We start from the raw sequence: 21156 nt of genomic DNA, 5'->3' as shown, positions 1-21156 counted from the left end.
TCTCCAGGCACTTTAGTTAGGTGCCTATGTAGGGGCTGAGCACTTGGAAAAATCTGGCCCCACATATTTACTTATTCAGAAGGAAACTAGAAGTATGTTTTAGATCCCAGTTGTATCAATTATTATTACAATGCTGAAACCTAAATCAAAACCATCTCCTTGTCTCATACCCCACCCCCACTCTGAACTGTGTGTGGGGAATATATCTGGAATTGGACACGGACCTCCATTTCATAAATTTGGTCCTTCTTAGAGGCCTGATTTGAACAAATTTGGAGTGCTTTGGATTTAGATCCCGTTTCACAGCCCATGTCTAATTGCCATGTAGCCCCAAAGTAACTGGAAATCAAAGGCTCTCCTATAACTATGAATAGCTAGATTCTGTTTCCTTCATCTCTCTGAAATAAAATTCATAGGGAATTTATTAACTGTACCCAGCTCTTTCAGACAGTCTTACCATTTCCTTAGCAGTGCACTGTGGCAATACAGTGAACTATTATTGTGAAAGTGTGTGGCCCCATCTCCAAAGAAAGATCAAAAGAATTTTTAAAAGTGGAGTAGGCAGATGCTAAACCAGCTTTTTAAGCTACCTGTTCTTCAGCAAAGGTTTTCAAATGTATATGAGAGTGAAAGAAGAATCAATTCCCCATTAAGCAGTGACTGAACAGTTTCTAAGCACTAATATTGATTAACCACTACCTAAGCGCATGGATAGGCATGGATTATTTAAATGAAGAACTGTTTATAAGGAGTCCCTTACTTAAATATTTTTGCCTAAGGACATCTAAGCAGACATGACCATGTCTCAAATGCTCAAGAACTGCTTAGAAAATGCATTTTTAGAAGAATACAGAATGCCTCTGACATACATTCAGCTTTGCCTGCATGAGTTTCGCAAGTCAGCTGCGTGCTGACTGTAACAGGTAAGCTACAAGGACAATTCGTGATCATGTTTTAAACCTAAAACCCCTTGGAAGGGATTTGGCAGTCTCAAAGGCCATCTTTGCTTCTGAAGCAATCCAAGGCAAAGAGTGAAGAGCTTAGTTTTCAGGCAATGAATATAGGACACAGCTGTGATGAGCTTCCCCACAAACCCTATTTGACAAGGCAGCTGTTTGGTAAAGCAGTAAACAACTCACAGCAAGTTTCTGATGTTTTCATTTTTCTCATTAATTCCATGAATGACCTAATCCCTAGCAAATCCATGCCCAAAGCAGTCAGGCCTATTAGAGTTAACGGAACATCTATGGTACATCCAAGGAATACAGGAGTGCTATTTAGAAAGCTCACAAGGTTAAAGCGAAAACTACAAGTTTGAAACAGAGGTTTAGGGCCTTATTCTCATTTTTACTAAGGCCTCCTTTACACTGATCTTCCTGTGTAAAGCCCACTTCAAGGTCCCTTTACATTGCCAGTGTTGTGAAGGAGCCTTAATGTAAATAAGAATCTGACCCTTTATTGGAGTCCCAGGGAGAAAGAGCAAATTCATTATCTCAAACTAATTTCAATCTAAAATGCTCCTAAAGAAAACACATGGAATAAGCAATCAAAGCAATAACCTATTCTGATATGACCTACAGGACCAACTTCCACGTTCCACTTTACCATGGTCTCTATTCTTTGCAGGAACACCTTCTGGGAGGTTGACTGGCAACCACTCCTTCTTAAAAGTCTCATGCAGATTCTAGGGGAGCACATGACTTATTTCAGGTAGCAGTGTTTAAAGGAGCTCGAGCTCTTTAAGGGAAACTCCTCCTCTATTCCCATCCACCACCACCGCATCATGTCTTGCTACAGCATATCCTGTCTAGCCCCCATCCCCCAACATGACTGCAATACAAACAAGGCTAGAAAAGGAACAGCAAAATCAGGTGCATCGCTGAAGATAAGCAGAAAAATAAACAATGAAAGGATACACACTCTTTCAGGTAACACCAATTTCTACTTTCCATTTAAGGTTGCTTCTTTTGATAAGGCAAATTAAAAAAAAAAAAAAAAAAAAAAAAGCTCTAAGCTAAAATAGCAAGAGAGGTGTATGGAAGGAAAGCTGAGACACTGGGCAAATATAGCCCAAGAGCAACTGGCACTTTTTTGATGCCTAGAGATTTAAAGAATCCATTATTTAATCTGCACTGGCATAAATATGATATTTCATATGTAAATCAACCATTAAATTTCAATCTAACACAGGAGTTTGGTCATGGCATTATAAAGGAAAGGCTAGGAAACAAAAGAAAATCAACACACGTTACAAATATAGAAAGACATTTTCACAGGAACATTTTACAAAAATGTGTGTCTCTCTCTGTTAGCTAGCTAGATAAGTATATATATATATATATATATTTGTTTGAACAGAGTCTTCCTACTCACAGAAAATACTGTAGCTCCAGCAGTTACCCATTGGTCAATGAATATGCACAGATAATCAGTTTATCTATAATGATACAAGCTAATTCAATTGCTGCTGTTCTAGTCAACTGGAATCAAAGTAGTTTCAAATTTCCTGGCAGCCCGCTGCCCTGCATTGCACACGGAGATGTAAATGGAAGCATTCTGAGCATTATGAAACTGATGAGGGAACTGCAATCTCATTCACTCTATCACAGAAGCTAAGGAGTCCACCTTGGCAGCTTACAGAAAATAGATCCACTCGGGATTTTCCGTATTTGAGAAGATTATTTTCAGGGAGATATTTATGATTAACAGGAGCCTGTTTTATTATAATCAGCATAAAAGAAGAGTACGAAGGCAGTTCAGAGAGTATAACACTGGCTTTGTCGTAACAGAGGCACAATGGCATTTTCGCATTATAGCGCATCTTCTCTGACGCAAGAATGACTGCACATAAGAAAGCAGGCTTCTTATATTTTAATTCCCTCCAAGCCCCTGCATTGTTCATAAGCTATATTTTACATTTAAAAAATTGAAGAATTTGTATTAATTATGCTTTCAATATTTTTTTTTTCAAATTTAAGCAAAAGAAAATCTGTTTAAGGGGGGAAGTACCATTGGTGGTACAGAATATTAGTGTAGGTCAGTGAACAACAAATCACAGGATTCATGGAATTTTCTTACTAACTTAACCATCTCAAAGGTACAGAACCACCTAGAGTGTCATCTTATAGTCCCTCTAATGATACTGTAACAAACTATTTGGCTTTATCAAGGCTATCTACTACCCTACAGAAATGGAACTGGCTCAGCCAATCAGACTGCAGGGATACTGTACAATTACCAATAGGTTTTATTCCTGCACTTCTTTTTCTAAAAGATGCAACTCCCTGTGTCTCGATTGGTTCTGACTGGTGGATGGCCTTTATTAGGCCGAAATAAAGGGATTTGCATAATCATAGTACAACTCATTTATAACAATACAGCAAATATACAAATTTCTCTGTTTTGATTGGCTACCATGATCTTCCTGTTCTCACTGGTACCTCTACTCAGGTCTTCAAGCTGTTTGCTAGCAACCAAGATATTGCCTGAGCTTCACATGCCTGTTAGCTGAAATCAAGAAACCTCCAAAATTTGAACGAGAGGGGGAGAAAAGGGTGGGAGACACATGAAAGCAAAAATGTTTTAAAGGAAGAGGTGGACAGACGAAAGCAGTGAGGGTCAGAACTTCCTGCAATCTCCACTGTGGCCAACTCTTACGATTTTATCATGAACTCCTGATAGTATTCTTTTTGAACTCCCAGGGCCCAGAGTCCTGTGCTTATGTCAGAATCTCAGCGTTCATTTAAAACAAACTTTCTAGCTTGAAAATGTAAACCCCAACGAGCTCAAAGATCAGACAGCAAATGAAAAAAACCCAAGATTTATTCTTTAAATCTCATGATATTTTGGGTCCTGACTTCAATCCTTCAGGCTGGCAATAGTGTACTGTGTAACTCAACCTTAAATTCCATCTTTTCAAACACTGCTAACTCCTCCAAATGGCAAGGAGCATTGTGAAGTCTACAGTGCAACTAAAAATGCATAAAAACTAAAAATCTAGAGGTAGCAAAGCTTCACTAGAACACTCTGAAGGCTCGAGGGAAGACATCATCTTTCAGCACCAACTCAGAGACCTGCGTACGACAAAACCCTTTGTCTTCTTCCAAGTCCAAGAATAACATCCAGCACATCCTGGGAGAATTCAGCACAAAGGATTATTAATTACAAACTGCTGTAGTGGCCACAGATGGCCAATGAGACAGCTCAGTCCTTAGGGTCATTACCTGGAAAGCCACAATGGTAGAACAGAGCAGCTGCTAGCACAGGCTGAAAGTGAGTTCATGGAGCAGGGATGAATGGAAAAACAACTGAACTCAGTATCCTGATGTACCAGCATTATCAGCTCTCACAATTTTATTGCCAGTCGAAGAATATTTGGTGTTTTTTCTTCAAGCCCCAGCTAATGGAGTCAAGTAATTACACAAGACTCTCAGCTTCCATTTTTAAAAGCGTTAATAGCCTCATGGTTGCAGTAAAAACATGACCCCCGAAGGCTCAAAAAACCAGAAAGTGCATAAGATAACCCCCCATTTATTATTTTTAAAATCTCATTAGGTTGGGATCAGACATGATTTTTAAAATGGGTGGAGCCAGGAAAAGTTTTTAAAAACCCAGTTTTTAGCTATAATATTGAATTTTTGGAAAACCAGCATGTAATTGCTGAGGAGTTCAAGGCATCTGGGGAATTGAGGGGGGGGGGAGAGAATGAGGATTGTACTGCATTTCTTAATCCACCACTGCTTAAGGCACTCATGCTAAATGCTTGAAGGAGATCCAATTTACACACCGAATCTACAGACTTCCAAGGAGGGATTTTGTTGGCAATGAGGGCCTAAAGGAAATGATCATATTCCCAGCATCTGGATTGAGTGACAAACTATGGATTTTTGCAGCAGCTCCAAAAGAAATCAGACACAAAAAAGTTCAGATGTATTTTATTTTCAGACTTGGGATCAATTAGCCAGCCCACAAAACATTACAAGCGCTGAATATTGAGGCATCCTTATTATACTCAGCTAAATTAAGACTAAATTAAGGCACAAAGGCTACATATATTTTTGGGACTTAAACCAAAAGGAGACGTTGCTGGTAAAGATGCAGCTGAATATTAAACTTTTCAGCAGGGTTCTAGAGTGAATGAGGCATTTTCCCATAGAAGATTGGACAATGTAAAAGGAAGGGGGCTACAGCAGGGGAAAGATGGTCTTGTGGTTAAGGCTCTGGCTATGTTTGTTCTATTCCTGGCTATGCCACAATCCTCCATGTTATGTCAGCCCCCTCAGTGCATATCCATTATAAGACAGTGTTTAATAGTATGACTACATACTGTTTTTTCCACAGTGCATTCTGGGGCTCAGTTAGGGTTGTGTAGTGAAGGAGACTGTTGTCTGCAGGGCCCCTGCATTCTTTGTTGCAAAGTGTACAGTGAAGAAGGCAGGAGATTGCAGGAAGAGAAAGGACAGTTTTGTGGTTAAGGCAGCTGAATGCTGTCCAGGGGGAATCAGATTCTATCCCTGCCTCTGCCAGAGTTCCTTTGTGAGGCTGGACAAGTTACTTAAAGCAAACTTTTCACAGGTGGTCACTAATTATATAATTTTCTTGATGTGCAACACGAGGCACTTGTGAGCACTCAGCACTTCAGAAATTCAGGTCTCATCTGCAGTTGAAGTCATAGGGAATCACAGATGCTTGGTGCCTTTGAAAAAGTCAGGCCCCAAGTTTCTCAAATGAGGCATCCAAAATTAGTGGACTCTTGCAAATTTTTCTCTTGATCTCTGTGCCTCAGTTCCCAGTCTGTAATATAAAGATACTGCTACCTTAATACTAGCACTTCCTGGCTCCTGAGCGCTTGATTCTATAACCTAAATAATATACTTCTTTTCTTTAACTAGTTTGCTGTGATATCCTTGACCTCGAGTTCCAGTGTTCACTGAGTCTAAGATGTGGTTATCTCCTCCACAGAAAGCAGCTGCAGGTTATTGTAACAACTTTAACCATCCTGTTTTCAGGTTTAGGTCAGGTTGTTCCCAGAGCCCTCTTATAAAACACTATAACTGTTAGTATAATGCCTCAGAGCCTTTTATTTTGTTTCCTCAGGTCCTTATTGAAGTCTGGATTTCCAGTCCACCAAGGAGGATTCTGGGGCTAGCCTCACATCTGCAGTGTTCAGTCCCTTACTGGCTATGGAGACCAACATTTCAAAGCGAGGAGTAACACCACATTGGATCCGATCCATGGCCCATCTGACTATGGCTGGTACCAGATGTTTCAGAGGAAGATGCAAGCAACTCCATAGTGAAAAAGTATTGAATAATCTGCCCATAAGGGAAGGTTTTTCCTGAATCCTCCTCAGTTAGGCATTGTTTAATGGCCTGAACCATAGTGGTGTTTATATCCTTCATTTAACAAAATGAAAGTTTAATCCTGTCAAATGTACCTATGAATATCCTCGTTCTTATTAAGCTCTTTGCCACACTGCATCTTGTGACAATGAGTTCCACAGGTTAACTGTGAGACAATGTAACAGTCCCACACTAATGTTTCAGAACTCTTGCTACTCTTTGATCTATCAGGTATTGTGCACAGGGGTACTAACTGAAAATCTATTCACAACCTGTGGGTTCAAACACATCTGACAAAGTTATGAATTTACAGATGGCGGCTTGAATTTCACCATTTTAAAACTTTTGCATTTGAATCCCAGGAATGCTCCCATTTAATTTGGGCAGGTTTGTAAACCTAATGCCACATTCCATACATTTTTCCCAATGTTTTCTGTCCATTTCAATTAACCACTTATACATAAAGAACAATCTCTGCTTTGGCCTCTTAGAAAAAGAAGTTTTGGGGCTCACCCACAGCTGCAGAGGGAAACTTCAGACAAGGAAATCCAGATTTCCAGAATTGCCTGGGAGTGGAAAGAGCAAGAGATGAAGAGGTCATGGCTGATTGGGTTTTTAGATGGAGGGGCACTCCAGCGAGAAAAAGGAGAAAGGTAGGGGAAGGGAAGATGGGGTAGGAATGTAGGTGAGGGAGTATATGGAATCTAAGGGACAAGATGTCAGGGAATTTGGTGATAAGGAAAGGATATAGGGAGGACAAAGGTTGAGGGAAACATTACCTGATGCAAGGTAGGGATGGCACACTGGAAGGATAGGTAAAGCTTTTGAGAGGAATGGAGGCTGGAGGTAAGGAAAGAGGAAATGATGCGGAGAAGGGAAGTGAGGCAAGTGGGGTAGAGGAAGAGGGTAGAGGGAGGCAAAAGGATTAGTGAGACAAGCACCGTGCTTAGTTAAGTGTGTGAGGAAAGTGTTCTGATATTTTCTTTACATGAGGTGACCAGAATCTTTTGTCACCAATTGACAGTCTCGAGCTACAGAAAGGATGGGACTTGTACAAACAGCAGTCATTGAACGGTGCTTGGTCCCATGACACGAGCACAGGCTGACATAGTAAGCGCTCTTATTGCCATGATCAAGGCTCAGGAAGTTTGTAGATGTAGAAATAGAGGCTCCAATTTTTGTATAATTGGTAGCATGTGGCATCTTAATGTAGCTCAAAGAATGACGGCCCCTCGAACTGTGAGCTGGCTCATCAGAAACTTGTAACGCAAGCCTTTTCCTGTGGCTATAAAGGTGGCCAGAATTTGCATAACCATACAGTTAAGAGGAAAGCATTTTAAGATGTTTGGTGACTGAGATCAGACTGCTCACTAGGGATAAGGCTGTCAATGATAGTGCCCTCAAAGAATCAATCCAGGGTCAGAATAAAGGTTGTTCAGGTGACCTAGCTGTATTTCCATACTATCATTCTGGTTTCTTTTCCAACTTAATAGTAATTATGAATTCCTTGGCTTTCTATTTTTTTTTTACATTTTGTAGGGATTTTTTTTTAACCCTCAAGTTGCTGAGATGTACCTTCTACCTTAACATGGAGTTAACTGGATTTTTTCTTTTTAAATTTTATTTAAAAAAATACATTAAAACTACGAAGGGGAAAAAAGATGTTAATCTGATGTGCCTAAATATAAGAGAGAAGAGTATTTAACAGATCACTATCTGATTTCCGTAAATACTTACATACTTAAATGTCCAAATCTATGTCAATAAGTGACTTTTCAATTAGTGACTAGACTCAGGAAATGTCTTGTATAGTCCAGTTTAGTTTTGTTTTTGACAAGTTTTCTTGGAAGCTGAAAGCCTGGGATTTAGGTAAGGAAAAGAGCAAGGCTGCATGAGGACAAGTGAGATTGCCTTAGCAGAGCTGTGCGCTGTGGGATACTGATAGTTTACCCCTCTCCCACAAGCCTTGTTGCTGTTAGGGACCCTGTGGGGGTGACCTTCTTTCTGCTTTTTACAGAGTGCCTGTCCACTTACCCCTTATTTCCCAGACAGGTCCCTGGTCTGGGAAATACGTGGGGGCTTTTGGGAGGGGATAGCCTTGGCAGGTGTGGAGCTCTGGTGAAGTTTTTTTCAAATCGTGTTTTTAAAGCCTCTAGGAAAGAGCCCTGTGACCAGAATTAAGCTTGGTCTACACTAGAGTTAGGTCGACATAAGGCAGTTTATGCTGAGCTAACTATGTTAGTGTCTACACTAAAGCCTTGCTCTCGCCAACATACGTGCCCTACTACACCAACATAGTAACTCCACCTCCACGAGAGGCGTAGGGCTTATGTCAGTGTAGTTAGGGCAATGGTAATCTATAGCAGCTAATGGCTGTCTTGTCAATTTCAGGACTCTGCTGGAACCGTGAAATTGACAAGAAAGCCAGCTCTGGGCTCCCCAGGCAGGCTCCTGATTTGGGCTCCCCACTTGAAGTCCTGCTGCTCCTTGGGGTTCCAGCTCCCTGCTCCCTGCCAGGAGCATGGCAGCTGACCAGGGCAGCTGGGGGGGGGAAGCTTGGCTCCTGACTGGGAGCTGCGCAGAGTGGAGAGCGCTGCCTCTCAGCCCCTCAAACTGCTTTCTCGTGAGGACATGCACCACCAACAGAAGGAGGGTAGTGTGGACATCAGCACTGCAGTAATTACTGTGATGGTTGTAAATTTGTTTGTTGTAAATTTGTTTGTTGTAAATTTGCATACAAACTGCTTTATCCTTCTGGCCTTCACCTAGTGCCCATTTTCACAGTTGTGGAAAAACATGCTGATGCTTATTCCACTGACTGTCACTTTAACAAAATGGCTAATTCTGTTTAGAGAAACTTTTGGACAAACACTGCCTCTTCTCACAGCTAATCAGCTCTCCTCCCCTCCCCTCCCCACTCCCCTGCCTCCCCCAGCCTTTCAGGGCAAACATCCTTTTTCTGATTGGCTCAGGAATAAGGAGCTGCTTTTCTACTAACCAACAAAAAACAAACTTAAGGAGTGATTGGGAGACTCCACATGTTCTCCGTGAAGTTCCTGGAAGACACTACCTGGAATTGGGTACCAAAGTGATTGAGTCATGTAGCATTTCAAACATTTTCCCACATTTTAACAAGACAAGCAGAAGACAAATGAACGGAATACCCATCCCAAGACAACTTTGGCTTTGTTTCTGAAAGTCATTAACAGCATATGGCTAAGAAGCTGTCTTCATTTAGTTTAATAACATCTGCTTTTTTTTCTCCCTCTCCTAGTGTATTAGCCCTTGCCTGTGTGTAATTTCATACTAATCTGGCATGTCCAAGTTTTCAAAAACTGAGAAAACGGCATGTAAGTTTGTCCTGCCAATTTTAAAATACTTTCAAAATGGTAGAGGGGAGGGTCTTCCAGGCACATCACCTCTTTCCAGCTGACCCCAAAAGTGGTACTTGGTTAAACAGAAATGCCAGACAAATGCAGCCTCCCCTGTTGATCAGTGTCTCTATAAATTCATACCCATGCTTTGGCAAGGCTGCATTTGAGACTGTGAGAGAGCTAAAGATAAAGTTATTTTCCATCAGTGACCCCCACTTTAAGTAAGGAGAACTCTGGTCCATTTTTCTCCCAGGATAAAGATTGGGAGACACATGGAGTACATGAAATTAGCCAATCGTTTAATGGCATCTTTTCTTGACACAGTTTGTCCACTTTTCCATAGTACCAGTAGCTTCAGGTCAGAGAGTGTGATCTTGCAATATTTATAGAGAATTTGATTTATAAGAAAGGAAGTGAAATTGAACAGGAAAGATGGCTTCTGAACTAAAAGGAAACAAAGAGGTAACTAGTTTATACTTGGCTTTTGCTAGCAACTTTGCTAAGAAGAATGTGTCCATGTATGATATAAGAGGGAACACATTTGGATATACAGTCTTCCATAGGAGTGTGCTTTTGGTTTTGGACTGAGGTGGGAACTGCCAACCCCAATTTGTACTAAGAGTTTCTTTGAGATACTGTTTAAATGTTACCTTAAACCTGAAAGGTTAAACTACAGACATACACACAGGGTGGGGAAAGATGTTGATGTAATTACGGGGGGAAGTGCCTATATCATAGACATGTTCAATTACTAAATAGTATTAGGTGCAAGTATTACAACTGTTTGACATTTATTACCACATAATCCTTTAAACCACTTCCACTAGGTATCCCTTAAAAGGATTACCAAGAACAAATCTTTCATTCATTAGTAGCCGCTAGACTATTAGTAATTTCTCACCGGTACTGGAGTTCGCAGGGGGTGAGGAATGGCTCTGAGAAATACTGGAAGTTGTTGATGTTAAGGAAGAGTGAATACATCAGGTACATACACAGCCAAACAGACAGAAGACAAATACATACTTAGGTAGTTAGCAACTATTTATTCAATATATTTGCCCAAAAAGCCATTGCATTTGACAAATTTCTTTGAATGTTAGTACATATGACGACTTGCATTGGTTTGTTAGTGAGTGAAGACAGAATTCTCAGTTTTAAGATGTCCCCAGAAACAGTGAACATGCATTACGACTGTATTGCTGCCTAAAGATTCTCTAAATAAGAGATGAGCTCATTATGAATCATGTTGTACTTTGGTACATGTTTGGTGATTTGTAAAGTTGTTTACATTTCCTAAATAAACAGTTAAAAATTAGGCTTGTTGTATTTCCTAAACACAAGATAAAACTCAGCAAGATCCTTGGAGAAATTCCTCATCATCAGGACTTTAATACTGTTCATTTAGTTTTTCTGCCCACTTCAACATCTGCTTCTGAACAGATTCTTGCACAGTTTAAGAGAATCCTCCTTTTAACTAAAAAATGGCATCCTAAAGATAGCCCATGATTTGGAAGATTTAACTTACCAAGATGCAAGGAGCAGCATCTCCTCAGACTAGACTGCCTCTCACTCCTGAAACAAAGGCAAGGATTTGTAATAATCAAAATAAGAACTGAGAGAAATGGGCATCTCCCATTGCAGTTCTTTAGTGTGTATGGCCAAGGACTAGCTGGGGGGAGAAGATGAATGTCCTTATTACCAAAGAGGAGGAAAAAATGGGCTGACCCCTAGATATTACTTCTTGCTGCTGCATACAGAAAATAAAATGGTGAATGGAGTTTTTCCAAGAAAAAAGTTTAGTTAGAGTGTTGCCTAGAATATCTAAAATAAATATCAGGTAACTGTAGCTACAGATATACAATCATCCAGAAACACTAAGTGCACATGCAGTGAATATAAAAAGAATTGGCAATGATTTGATTCATACAGTGCTAGAAAGTGTGGCTAAAATGACTCAGATTGTGCAGCTGGAAGAATTAGGAGCTGCAAGACTTACTATACAGACTCCTGGAGAAATACTGAATGTGTCTGGCACACAACTTTCTGCAGTCATGTGGCAATGTCTCCATTTAAATAGAGAGGAGGGCAGTGCTACATACTACAGAATTGCAGTCACATCAGCGCAGAGAATGGGTCCAATTCTCATTTCGAGCAAGGTTCCTTTACACTGCAAATTATGTTAACATGCACTTTAAGGCCTCTTTACAGCAGTGCACTGGTAGGTTGCTTTAGTGTAACTGAGAATCAGGCTCTGTATGACCTTCAAGTGGTAGAAAAAGCACTTACCTGTTTCTGAAGGTTTCTCTTTTTCTGATCCACCAAACAGAAATTCATATTTGGCCTTGGCAACACTCTGGGAATGAGCCAATGCATCATTAACCCAAACAAATGCTTCTGCCTGTAGAGTCAAAACAAAAATAGAGTTAGTCTTTCACTTAAAATGTGGAATGTTAATACTGACTCATTCAGCATGTCATCAGCCTGGGGATTTTCAAAATCACCTAGCACTGAACTAACTCCACCACCATTGAAATCAATGGGAGCAGAGTTGGGCTGACACTAAGCACTTTTGAAAAGTCCGTCTCCAAATCTTACAACCAAGATTTTCAGGGGTGCCTAGTGATTTCAGGCCACCAACTTGCAGCACCTTAAAGGGGCTTAGTTGACAGAGGGTGGGTGCTCAACAAAGTCAGTAACCATTTTCAAAGGGCCTTGGCCTATGCATCTAGATTTAGTCACCCAGGTTTGAAAACTGGGCCCCAAATTACTGTAGGAATAAATACTGAAAGGCACCCAACATTAAAATCTTCTTTAAAAATTACTATTCTCCTAAATCAAGTTTTTCAAGATGAATTCAGCAACATTGAAAAAACGGTAGCTTCTCTACTCGGTGATATTTCTTTGTAGTAGATGTTGGGCACTGAGTTTTTTCTGTGATGTGTGATTGTGCATGAACAACAAGTGCCAGTAGGTCAATAAGTGATGAAAGTCAAAGTCTTTAAACCAGCATACTCCCTCTTCACTATCCTATAGAATTAGATGGGATCCCACCCAGACAGGATCAATATCAAACTGTGGATATAAAGATTCATTGCACATGACAGAGACATTAATCAGCTTTTAGCAGGAGCCAAGACACGTTCAGTAGATGAATTGAAGAGTTTCAGACCCAGGCACCCTTGTGTGATAGTGCTTCCACTCTGCAGCCAGATCCTTTACAGTATCCTTTAAATGATCCACTGAATTCTGCTTTCATGCCAGCAAACTGATTTTGCAGATTTTTTTAATACACCTTGCCATAATGCCAGGAAAGAAATTCTTGTTCCAGTTCACAACACCCTAGGCATCACCCAACAAGAGCCAGAAATTCCTGTCATTTTAATTCAGAGGTTAAGATTTAGAAAAATGGGTGCCTAAAATTAGACTAAATTTCTCCTTCAGATACCTAAAAAAAACAACCTGATTTCCAAACATGCTAAACATCAAGCAACTCCCATTCAAGTCAATGGGAGCTGTTGAATGCTCAACATTCTTGAAAACAACGTGGCCACTTACTCAGGTGCCTAAGTATAGACTTGGGCCACAATTCTCATTTACACTGTAATATATCCTGACTTTAAGACCTCTTTTATACTACTCTGGCTTTCATGAAAATGAGGTTCAGGCCCTTAGAAGCCTAACTTGGCCAGAAGCAGTGCAACTTTAACATCATGAGGTGGCAGCTGCCATTAAGTCTGTCTCTGAAGACTGACTCTGATTCAATGAAGGGCCCATCTGGAACTGCTACATCGAGCACAATCCTGAGAGTTAAGATTCCTGCTTTCTGTTCCCAATTTTACCACTAACTCTGGAGGCTGATCCAAAGCCCATTGAAGTCACAAGATCTCAGAAGCCAAGAGCTTAGCAGCATTCAGAAGAGGCCTGGACATTTACAGGAAACATTCCGAGCTACATTAGTAAGGATTAAAAAATAAATACAAGTTTGAAAGTGATATAAACCCTGATACTTCAGGGCATAAGCCAACTCCCTCAGCTGGAGGTTAGAAAGAAACTTGCCACATAAGCAAGTTATGACACTCTTTAAATCATATTAAGCTCTTAGCCCTGTGGCAGGGAGGTCCTACCGACTGAATCACTAACTCCATTTCTGCAGCACGTCATGCTTGGGCTTGCTAAACACATAAAGCTATTTGAAAGCATATAGCACATGTGGCTCTCTCCCATGTCATATAGACCTGCTATTCTCATTTAGCAGCTTGAGGGCTGCATAAAGTAATGTAATTTGCTACTTTTTTTTAATGTCTCAGTGTATTTTCACATAAAAGTTCCCTAGACATTTGGTCATGCAGTTCATATTCTTTAACATTCACTCCAATGCAAAGAATCCCCACTAAAGCTTCATTAGACCCTTAATGTTAATCCTTAGTGATATTCCAATGCAGTGCATCTGTATATGGCTTACCTGGATGGTTTATCCTTAATGACAGAGCAGAAGATTTTTAAAAGACACAAAGGCCTTTAAGGTGTCTAAGACCCAGATGTATTTATTTTATTTAATCACAGATTCAGCATTTAGGTATCTAAGTGAATGACCTGATATCCAAGACTGCCAAGCCCTCATCAGGTCCCACAATGGAAGCTCCTGGGTGTGCATTTTTGAGAAATCAGGCCACTTACATAGACACCTGCCCATAAACTTACAGCCCCACATTTGATCACCTGGGCCAGAACACACTGGTATAGGATTCACAATGAAAGCCACCAGTGTGAAATCATCTTCAAAAGGACATTAACCAGATTGATGCCGAGTTATGAACACTAGACAGTTAGTGTCCCTTCTGTGGCGTAATGATTTCTGGAGAGGCATGTTTGACTGTAATACTGGTCTTGTTTAAATCCACGGCGGATAAAAATCAATGATTTTTTTTTTTTAAATCGCATTTTTTTATTTAAATGGGATTTTTTTGATATTTTTAAAAATCATCAATAAAATACTACATTTCTCTCTTGTTTAAAAAATAACAGTTACAATTAAATCTCATCACAAACATGCTAAACCTACACTTAGTCTCATAAAAATGAATTAACGGCTCTAGTCTCTCCAGCCTAACTACCAGCTCTTGCTTCTTGAAAGTTCTGGGCTTTCGGTTTCTGTTTCTCAGGAGTCTAAAGTCACATGTGCAAAGGAAGACACAGGCTGGACAGGATTGTTGTTCTTCTCTGCTTATGTGGTGGTGAAGCTGGGCCAACCAAGGCAGAGGAGTTAGTTAAGACACTGTCTTAAAGAGATAAAGGACGGAGGCAGAGTAGAAAGGAACAGTGGAGTGGACTGGAAAGAAAAAGGGAAGACATTATTCAGTACACACTCAACTTCCTATATTCCCCAACACTTTAATGCATCTTTTAGCCAAAGACTTAAATACATCTTCTCCAGGAATAAAAGAAAATGTTGTTGAAGTCGCAAAATACTTCCGTAACAACCATTTTGCTTCACCTTCACTGAAGACAGCAGGAGGATCCAAACTAATTCTCCCTCAAAATGTTCAATGGAATTCTGTGGTTGATAGTTTTGAACAATTTGTTAAGAACTGGCCTATTCTCATAAAACTTTGTGAAGAAAACCATGATAAAATAGATGGAAGTATCTCATCCAAAGTATCTAACATTGGATTAAAGAGAGATGTGGAGGATATGCTCAGTATACTGAAGCCTATATCCATAGACTTAAACAAACTTCAGATAAATTGTTGCTGCATTGCTGATGCTGTCGAAATTTGGAAGGCACTTCAAGAGACACTGAAGAAAGAAATGCCTCACCAGAAAGTTAAACTGCAGGCAATAAAGAAGCGAATGGATCAAGCACTAACTCCACCTCATTTTCTTGCTAACATTCTCGACCCCAGATATAAAGGTAGATGCCTAACTTCTAACTTTTGGGCATCTCAAAATCACTCCTCAGTTATGCCAGTCATAATAAATTTCAGGGCTGGAGCGGAACCATTTAAACAGTACATGTTTACTGATGATATTTTGAACAGAGTCACTCCCTTGAATTGGTGGAAATCATTAGCCAGGCACCCTGAAACAGAGTTTCTTCAGTTGCTAAGCCAACTTTTCACAGCAGTAGCCAGCACAGAGAGAATGTTTTCATCGTTTGATATTATTCATTCAAAGCTAAGAAATTGACGGAGTTGAAAAAGCAGGAACACTCGTATTTCTGTTTCAGTCTATGAATAAAAATGACAGCAGGAGTGGGGAAAATCAGAGCTAGCTGTAGAAGTTTTAAGGACAGCGTACATTTAGTGTTGTGATGACTTGTCTGTTAGAGTTTAAAAAATTTGAAAATTAAAAAAAATAAAAAGAATTTAAGGACAGCTGTCAGCCAGCAACTCAGGAGACTGCTGAAATTGCAAATGTTAAACATTTATGTAAAATTTAAGATTTAGTTTAATAAATATAAGTGTTATTGTGTTTGTATGTGTGATTTAGTTCTTACCATTCCTAATGTACTGCTGCTGCATCTGCAGCTTGACACAGGTAATGAGTATTATGTACTATTTCCTAAATTAATAAAAATCAAGTTATCTAAAAAATTACACAAGTATACCTTCCTAGATGTTGTAAAATGCTGTACTGAGTTGTAAATTAACATGTTTTGGTGATCAGATTTGCACAATTGTTTAAGAATTGTGAAGAAGTATCAGTGGGAAACTTGATTTAAATCAATTATTTTCTCTTGGTGATTTAATCCACCCAATTTAAATCAGACTCAAAAATCCCACTGCCACTATTAGAGCCAGATTCACATGGAGAGCTATCCAAGGGTAAGGAAAAGAACCAGCCTGTCACTCAGCCCTAAGCACACATACACAGCTGTTGTTTAGCTCATCCCCTTGGCTCCAGGTCAGTCAGCGACTGTCTCCCATTTCTCGGACACAGCCCTACTAACCCCCTATTGTCCATGCCCCAGGGCTCTCTGCTGTTCCTCTCCTGGCCAGCTTCCCTGTGCAGGCATGAGTGCAGCTCCCCATCCAGTACCTGGGGTGGCAAAGCTCCGGCTAGTCATCTGGTTCAGGTGCTAGTGCAGAAGCTGGCCCTACAGCAACAGAGTGGAGAAGCAGCACTGGCCACGCCACTGCTGCCCTTCCATCACAAAGCGGCAAGGCCAAATTTGAGTGAGTGGCATTGTAACATGGAGCACAGGTGCTGCATCAATGGTCAAGTTCGGCCTGCCTTCTCCCACAAACCAAGCCCTCAGTATGTGCATACGCTGCCTATGTGTTAATCTGGGCCTGGTGAGGAAGTCTTCCCCTCAAGAAGGCAGCTTCTCCCATAAGGGTGAAGGTATTTTTCATCCTTTTTGGACATCTTCCTTTTCTTCTGAGACGGAGGCCAGCGAGTGAACTCCAGACAGACAGAGAACTCCAAAGGTCTAGTGTAATGTCCCAGGACACAGCTTGCTCCTTAGCAACCTCTAGCATCTCAGGAGGCAGCAGAAGAGTTGGGGCTCATTCTATGTGAACTACCCACATTAGGAACAAAGGGAGAGTCATAGAGACTAGTACAACCCTGTGCACAACAGACCATTCAGATATGAGAGAGTCGCCAGCACCCCAGGAGGAGTTATTGGGGTCAGGAGTGGAATAGTGGTGTGGTATTTGAAGAGGATCACAGTAGTTCAGTCCCGTTTGGCTAAAGTCCACCTGCCTCCATGGCTCTGATAATCCTCACTCCCCAGGGACCACTGTGTAGCTTGGGAAGCGCAGATTCACAGCAGCCAGTGAAAGACCATCAAACTCATGCAACATGGAGGGTAACATAATCAATGCCAATCAACAGCAGCTTATGGAAAATAGATCTGAAACTAACATATTTTGTGACCCTAAATAAGAGTTTCCACAGCAGTGTCCTGGGTGGTTTTAGAAATAGTCATTTCAGTATAGAAGCTTGAAGGTTCTTCCTGTTAACTATAATAAAACCATATCCTGAGTTTAAAAGACTCTTGCTATTAATCCTGGCATTTGTTCAGTGTGGAGAGATACAATTATTACCTCAATGACACATTTATGAGCTGCTGTTATTTGAAGATAAGCCAACTCTTGAGCTATGCATTTGATAGTAAAAAGGAAGTAAAGAATCATGTTCACCACAAGATCAGATTGGATTTTCTTTTACATATCTGATTCATCAATGTAACTTTTCTGAGAAATTGGGTCAAGGTCCCAGGGACCGGATATGCATGCCTGACCACTTAATCCTCTAATCAGATGTTGTTTAGATATATTTAGATACTTTGTTTTGTAGCTGCATATTAGCTACAAATAATACAGAGTACAAATAATATCTTCACCCTTAACTTGTATAAGTCTGCTGCTGATAGACTAGCGAGGCAGTGTCAACTCTAAACTTGGCAATCTCTTTTCAGAGTAAGGGATGGGTTTTTTGAACTTTTGGAGGACGGTTAGATACCATTCCATTACCTCCCGCTGATCCTCAGTTCACCAACCTAGCAGCACATAACCTCCAGAGCTGGGAGCCATTCCAGGCACCCCTTCAGACAGGGTCCTAACATGTAGTTAGTTATATATGGAATGTCCTTTAACTCCATCATCAACTTGACTTGCACCCCACCATCCCCACTACTCCACACCCTCACACTCATCTTAAAACCCATCACCGGCTCTACAGTCCCATACCCTTTGACTGAGGAAAAGCTTCCAGCTCTATAAAACAGTACCTGTGCTGATCTCACTAGATGACTTTATCAGCCATGGCTGCCAAAGAGTCTTCCTTCTGTGGGTGAAAAGGCAGCTGCAACTTGCACCATCAGAACATGGTTTGGCCACGATGAGTCATACCTTTGTGACTTCCAGACTGATCACTGCAACTCCCTGTGCTTGGGAATAAGCACATTGACCTTAAAGCTCCAGCCAGACAATAGTAGCGACCCAAGAGCACATCACTCCATTGCACTTCTCATCAAGACAACACTCGTCTTGAAGATCCTACATTGCACAAGGCCATGCTATGTAAGAAAGCGCCTCTTACTCACGTATTACATCCTTATTCCACTAGAGTTGTTTTCCTAGCAACTAAACCAAAAGTATGGCATTCCTTTCCAGAGATGGTAGGAATGAGCTAGGTGCAAACCCACTTTTTTAGTCACAAAAGCAACAGAAGAAAAGCTTACACTCTTCCCTCCTCCACCAACCTCCCGGAAAGGAAAGAGAAATCTAGTTTACTTGCTGGGCTCCTTGCTCTATTGTCTCTAATTTGCAGGCACCCAGATATTAGTGATAGGTGCCTGGTAAAAACCTAGCTTGTGCACATGCAAATGGAACAACTGGGAACTACAGTTAGTGAAGTTATGTGTGATGCCAATTCCCACAAACCTATCAAACATTTTTCTATATCAAGACTGGAAATTGAAGCCCTCTCATGCAAATCCATCTGACATGCACAGAGATGGCCCAGTCACTGCAGAGCTGTTGGCTACAGTAGCAAGCCACTCCACAGGATTTCAATTCCGCCTTTCCGAATTTTCACATGACTACCTAGCACCAACCTCTTAACCCTATGGTGATAGGTTAGAAATCCTAACAGAGCCCATTTCCTCAAGCACAGCATAGGGGAAAGGATTTGGGCCATATAAAATAATAATACAGGAGACATAGCTTCTGAATCTCTATGAAAAGGCAAACTGATGCCAGAAAGAAAGAAGCCCGCACAAAGTGCAACTGCCTATATGTAGCCAGATCCTCAAATGTTGTACATTAATAGATTATTTCAGTGGAGCTATGGCAGGCTCTCAGATGGTGCAAACTGCACAGCTCCACTGAAATACACCTACGGATCTGCCCCATAGCTTCACTAACTGATGAAATAACATTTCAAGAAGGAAGTGGTTTCTTTCCACAACTCTACCTAAACAAATAGAGCTCAAATGATTGAAGTAATCAAAATCATCTTATCTGCTTAGAAAGAGGAGATTTGCACAGGTTTGTGAATGACAACTTAGATAATACACTGTTTTACATTTTTCTCTACTCGTTGCAGTAGAATCTTAATCTAATAAATGCCAACTTTATGAACAACTAGTTATATGCACCATATTTCCCTGACAGTGAAAAAAGTCACATAACAGAAGTAATGTTGAGGAAGAGCAAGTTGATGTCCCTGCACATTCTGATGCCTTCAGTGCATTGGAAATTGCTTTTCAGTAGTTTGAAGAACAAGAAGAAAAAAAAAGCAATGCAATGTATCATACTGCAGTTTATGCACCATGCCTACTGTCATTCTGAGGTGGTCACTTTTATGAGGTTTTTTGATTTTATGAAACCCTCAGTCCCCACTTAGTTCATAAAACAGGGATTCCAATATTATTCACTTTACATAAAGGACCATTAGGCTGTGGCTGAAATTACTACAAGAGCAATTACATTCCAGTTATCAGCTGCTCCCCCACACCATTTCAGTCATGCTTTATCTAAGACATAGTTTCTCAACCTGTGGTACAGGTACCCCTGGGAGTACGTGGCAAAAAACCCAGTGAAGGAAGGCAGGTGGCAGCCACCGACTTCTGGGAAAGCCAGGCGGCAGCCACCCACTTCCCACCCGGTCTCACCTCCTAGTTGGGAGGTGGACGGCAGCCACCCCAGTCCTGGGAAGGTGGGTGGCAGCTGCTGGTTTTTTGGGACACCGGGTGGCAGTGGCTGGCTTTTTGGGAAACTGGGCGGCAGCCGCCCGCATCCCGCCCGGTCCCAGCTCCCAGGTGGGAGCCTGGCAATAACCTCCTGCACACTCCGAACTGGGTTCGCAGCTGGGTGGCTGCCACCCGTGCCCCGGCTCTTAGCCGAGAGTCAGCCTCCTTCATCCTGGCTTGAAGATGGGCAGCAGCTACCTGTCACCTGCCCACATCCCCGGGTCCCAGCCTGCACGGAAGCCTCCTCCGCCCCAGCTCACAGCAGGTGGCAGTCGCCCACCCTGGGCTGGTAGGCAGGCAGCAGCTGCCTGCAACTTGCCCAGGTGGCAGCCCCCCTTCCTGGCTCAAAGCTTGATGCCCAGAAAGCCAGGCGGAGAGCCCAGCGGCTTGCCCAATCCTGGGGCCACACTCTACCAAAGGCTTATTTGTCAATTTCATGGCTCTAGCTGAGCCGTGAAATTGACAACTATGACAGCCCCAGATTTTACCAGTATAAAAATGTTAAGAGAGGCCCACACAGTGTGATTTGCCCCAGGCCCACAGGGACGGCCATGGGGAGCACTGCTATCCACTCTGGTGGGCCTCTACTGCCTGCTCAGACCTCACAAGTTCCCACCTGTGTGAGAACACCACCTGAGCCGCCATCAGGCCATAGTGATTGGCTGGTGTTGACCTTTGGTGTTGACCAGGGGGTTTTGTGATCTGCCACAGCCACACAGTGCTGCAGAACTCAGAACTC

The 21156-nt window shown here is 41.5% G+C and overlaps 1 protein-coding gene across 1 annotated transcript in view; it reads right to left on the bottom strand.

Annotated features, from left to right (window-relative positions):
* The window catches only part of LOC137156453 (PH and SEC7 domain-containing protein 3-like), a 122963-nt gene that overhangs the window by 100233 nt on the left and 1574 nt on the right, over positions 1–21156 (bottom strand). The window contains exon 2 of the mRNA XM_067553295.1: positions 12002–12113. Within this exon, the coding sequence (XP_067409396.1) occupies positions 12002–12113 (112 nt within the window). The remainder of the gene's footprint in view (positions 1–12001; positions 12114–21156) is intronic.

The sequence above is a fragment of the Emydura macquarii genome, unplaced genomic scaffold (assembly GCF_026122565.2).
Source record: "Emydura macquarii macquarii isolate MOO-44397 ecotype Brisbane River unplaced genomic scaffold, CSIRO-AGI_Emac_v2 contig_1451, whole genome shotgun sequence".
Lineage (NCBI taxonomy): Eukaryota > Metazoa > Chordata > Testudines > Chelidae > Emydura > Emydura macquarii.
The sequence above is the reverse complement of the archived record's forward strand: the minus strand, read 5'-3'. Positions and strand labels throughout refer to the sequence as shown.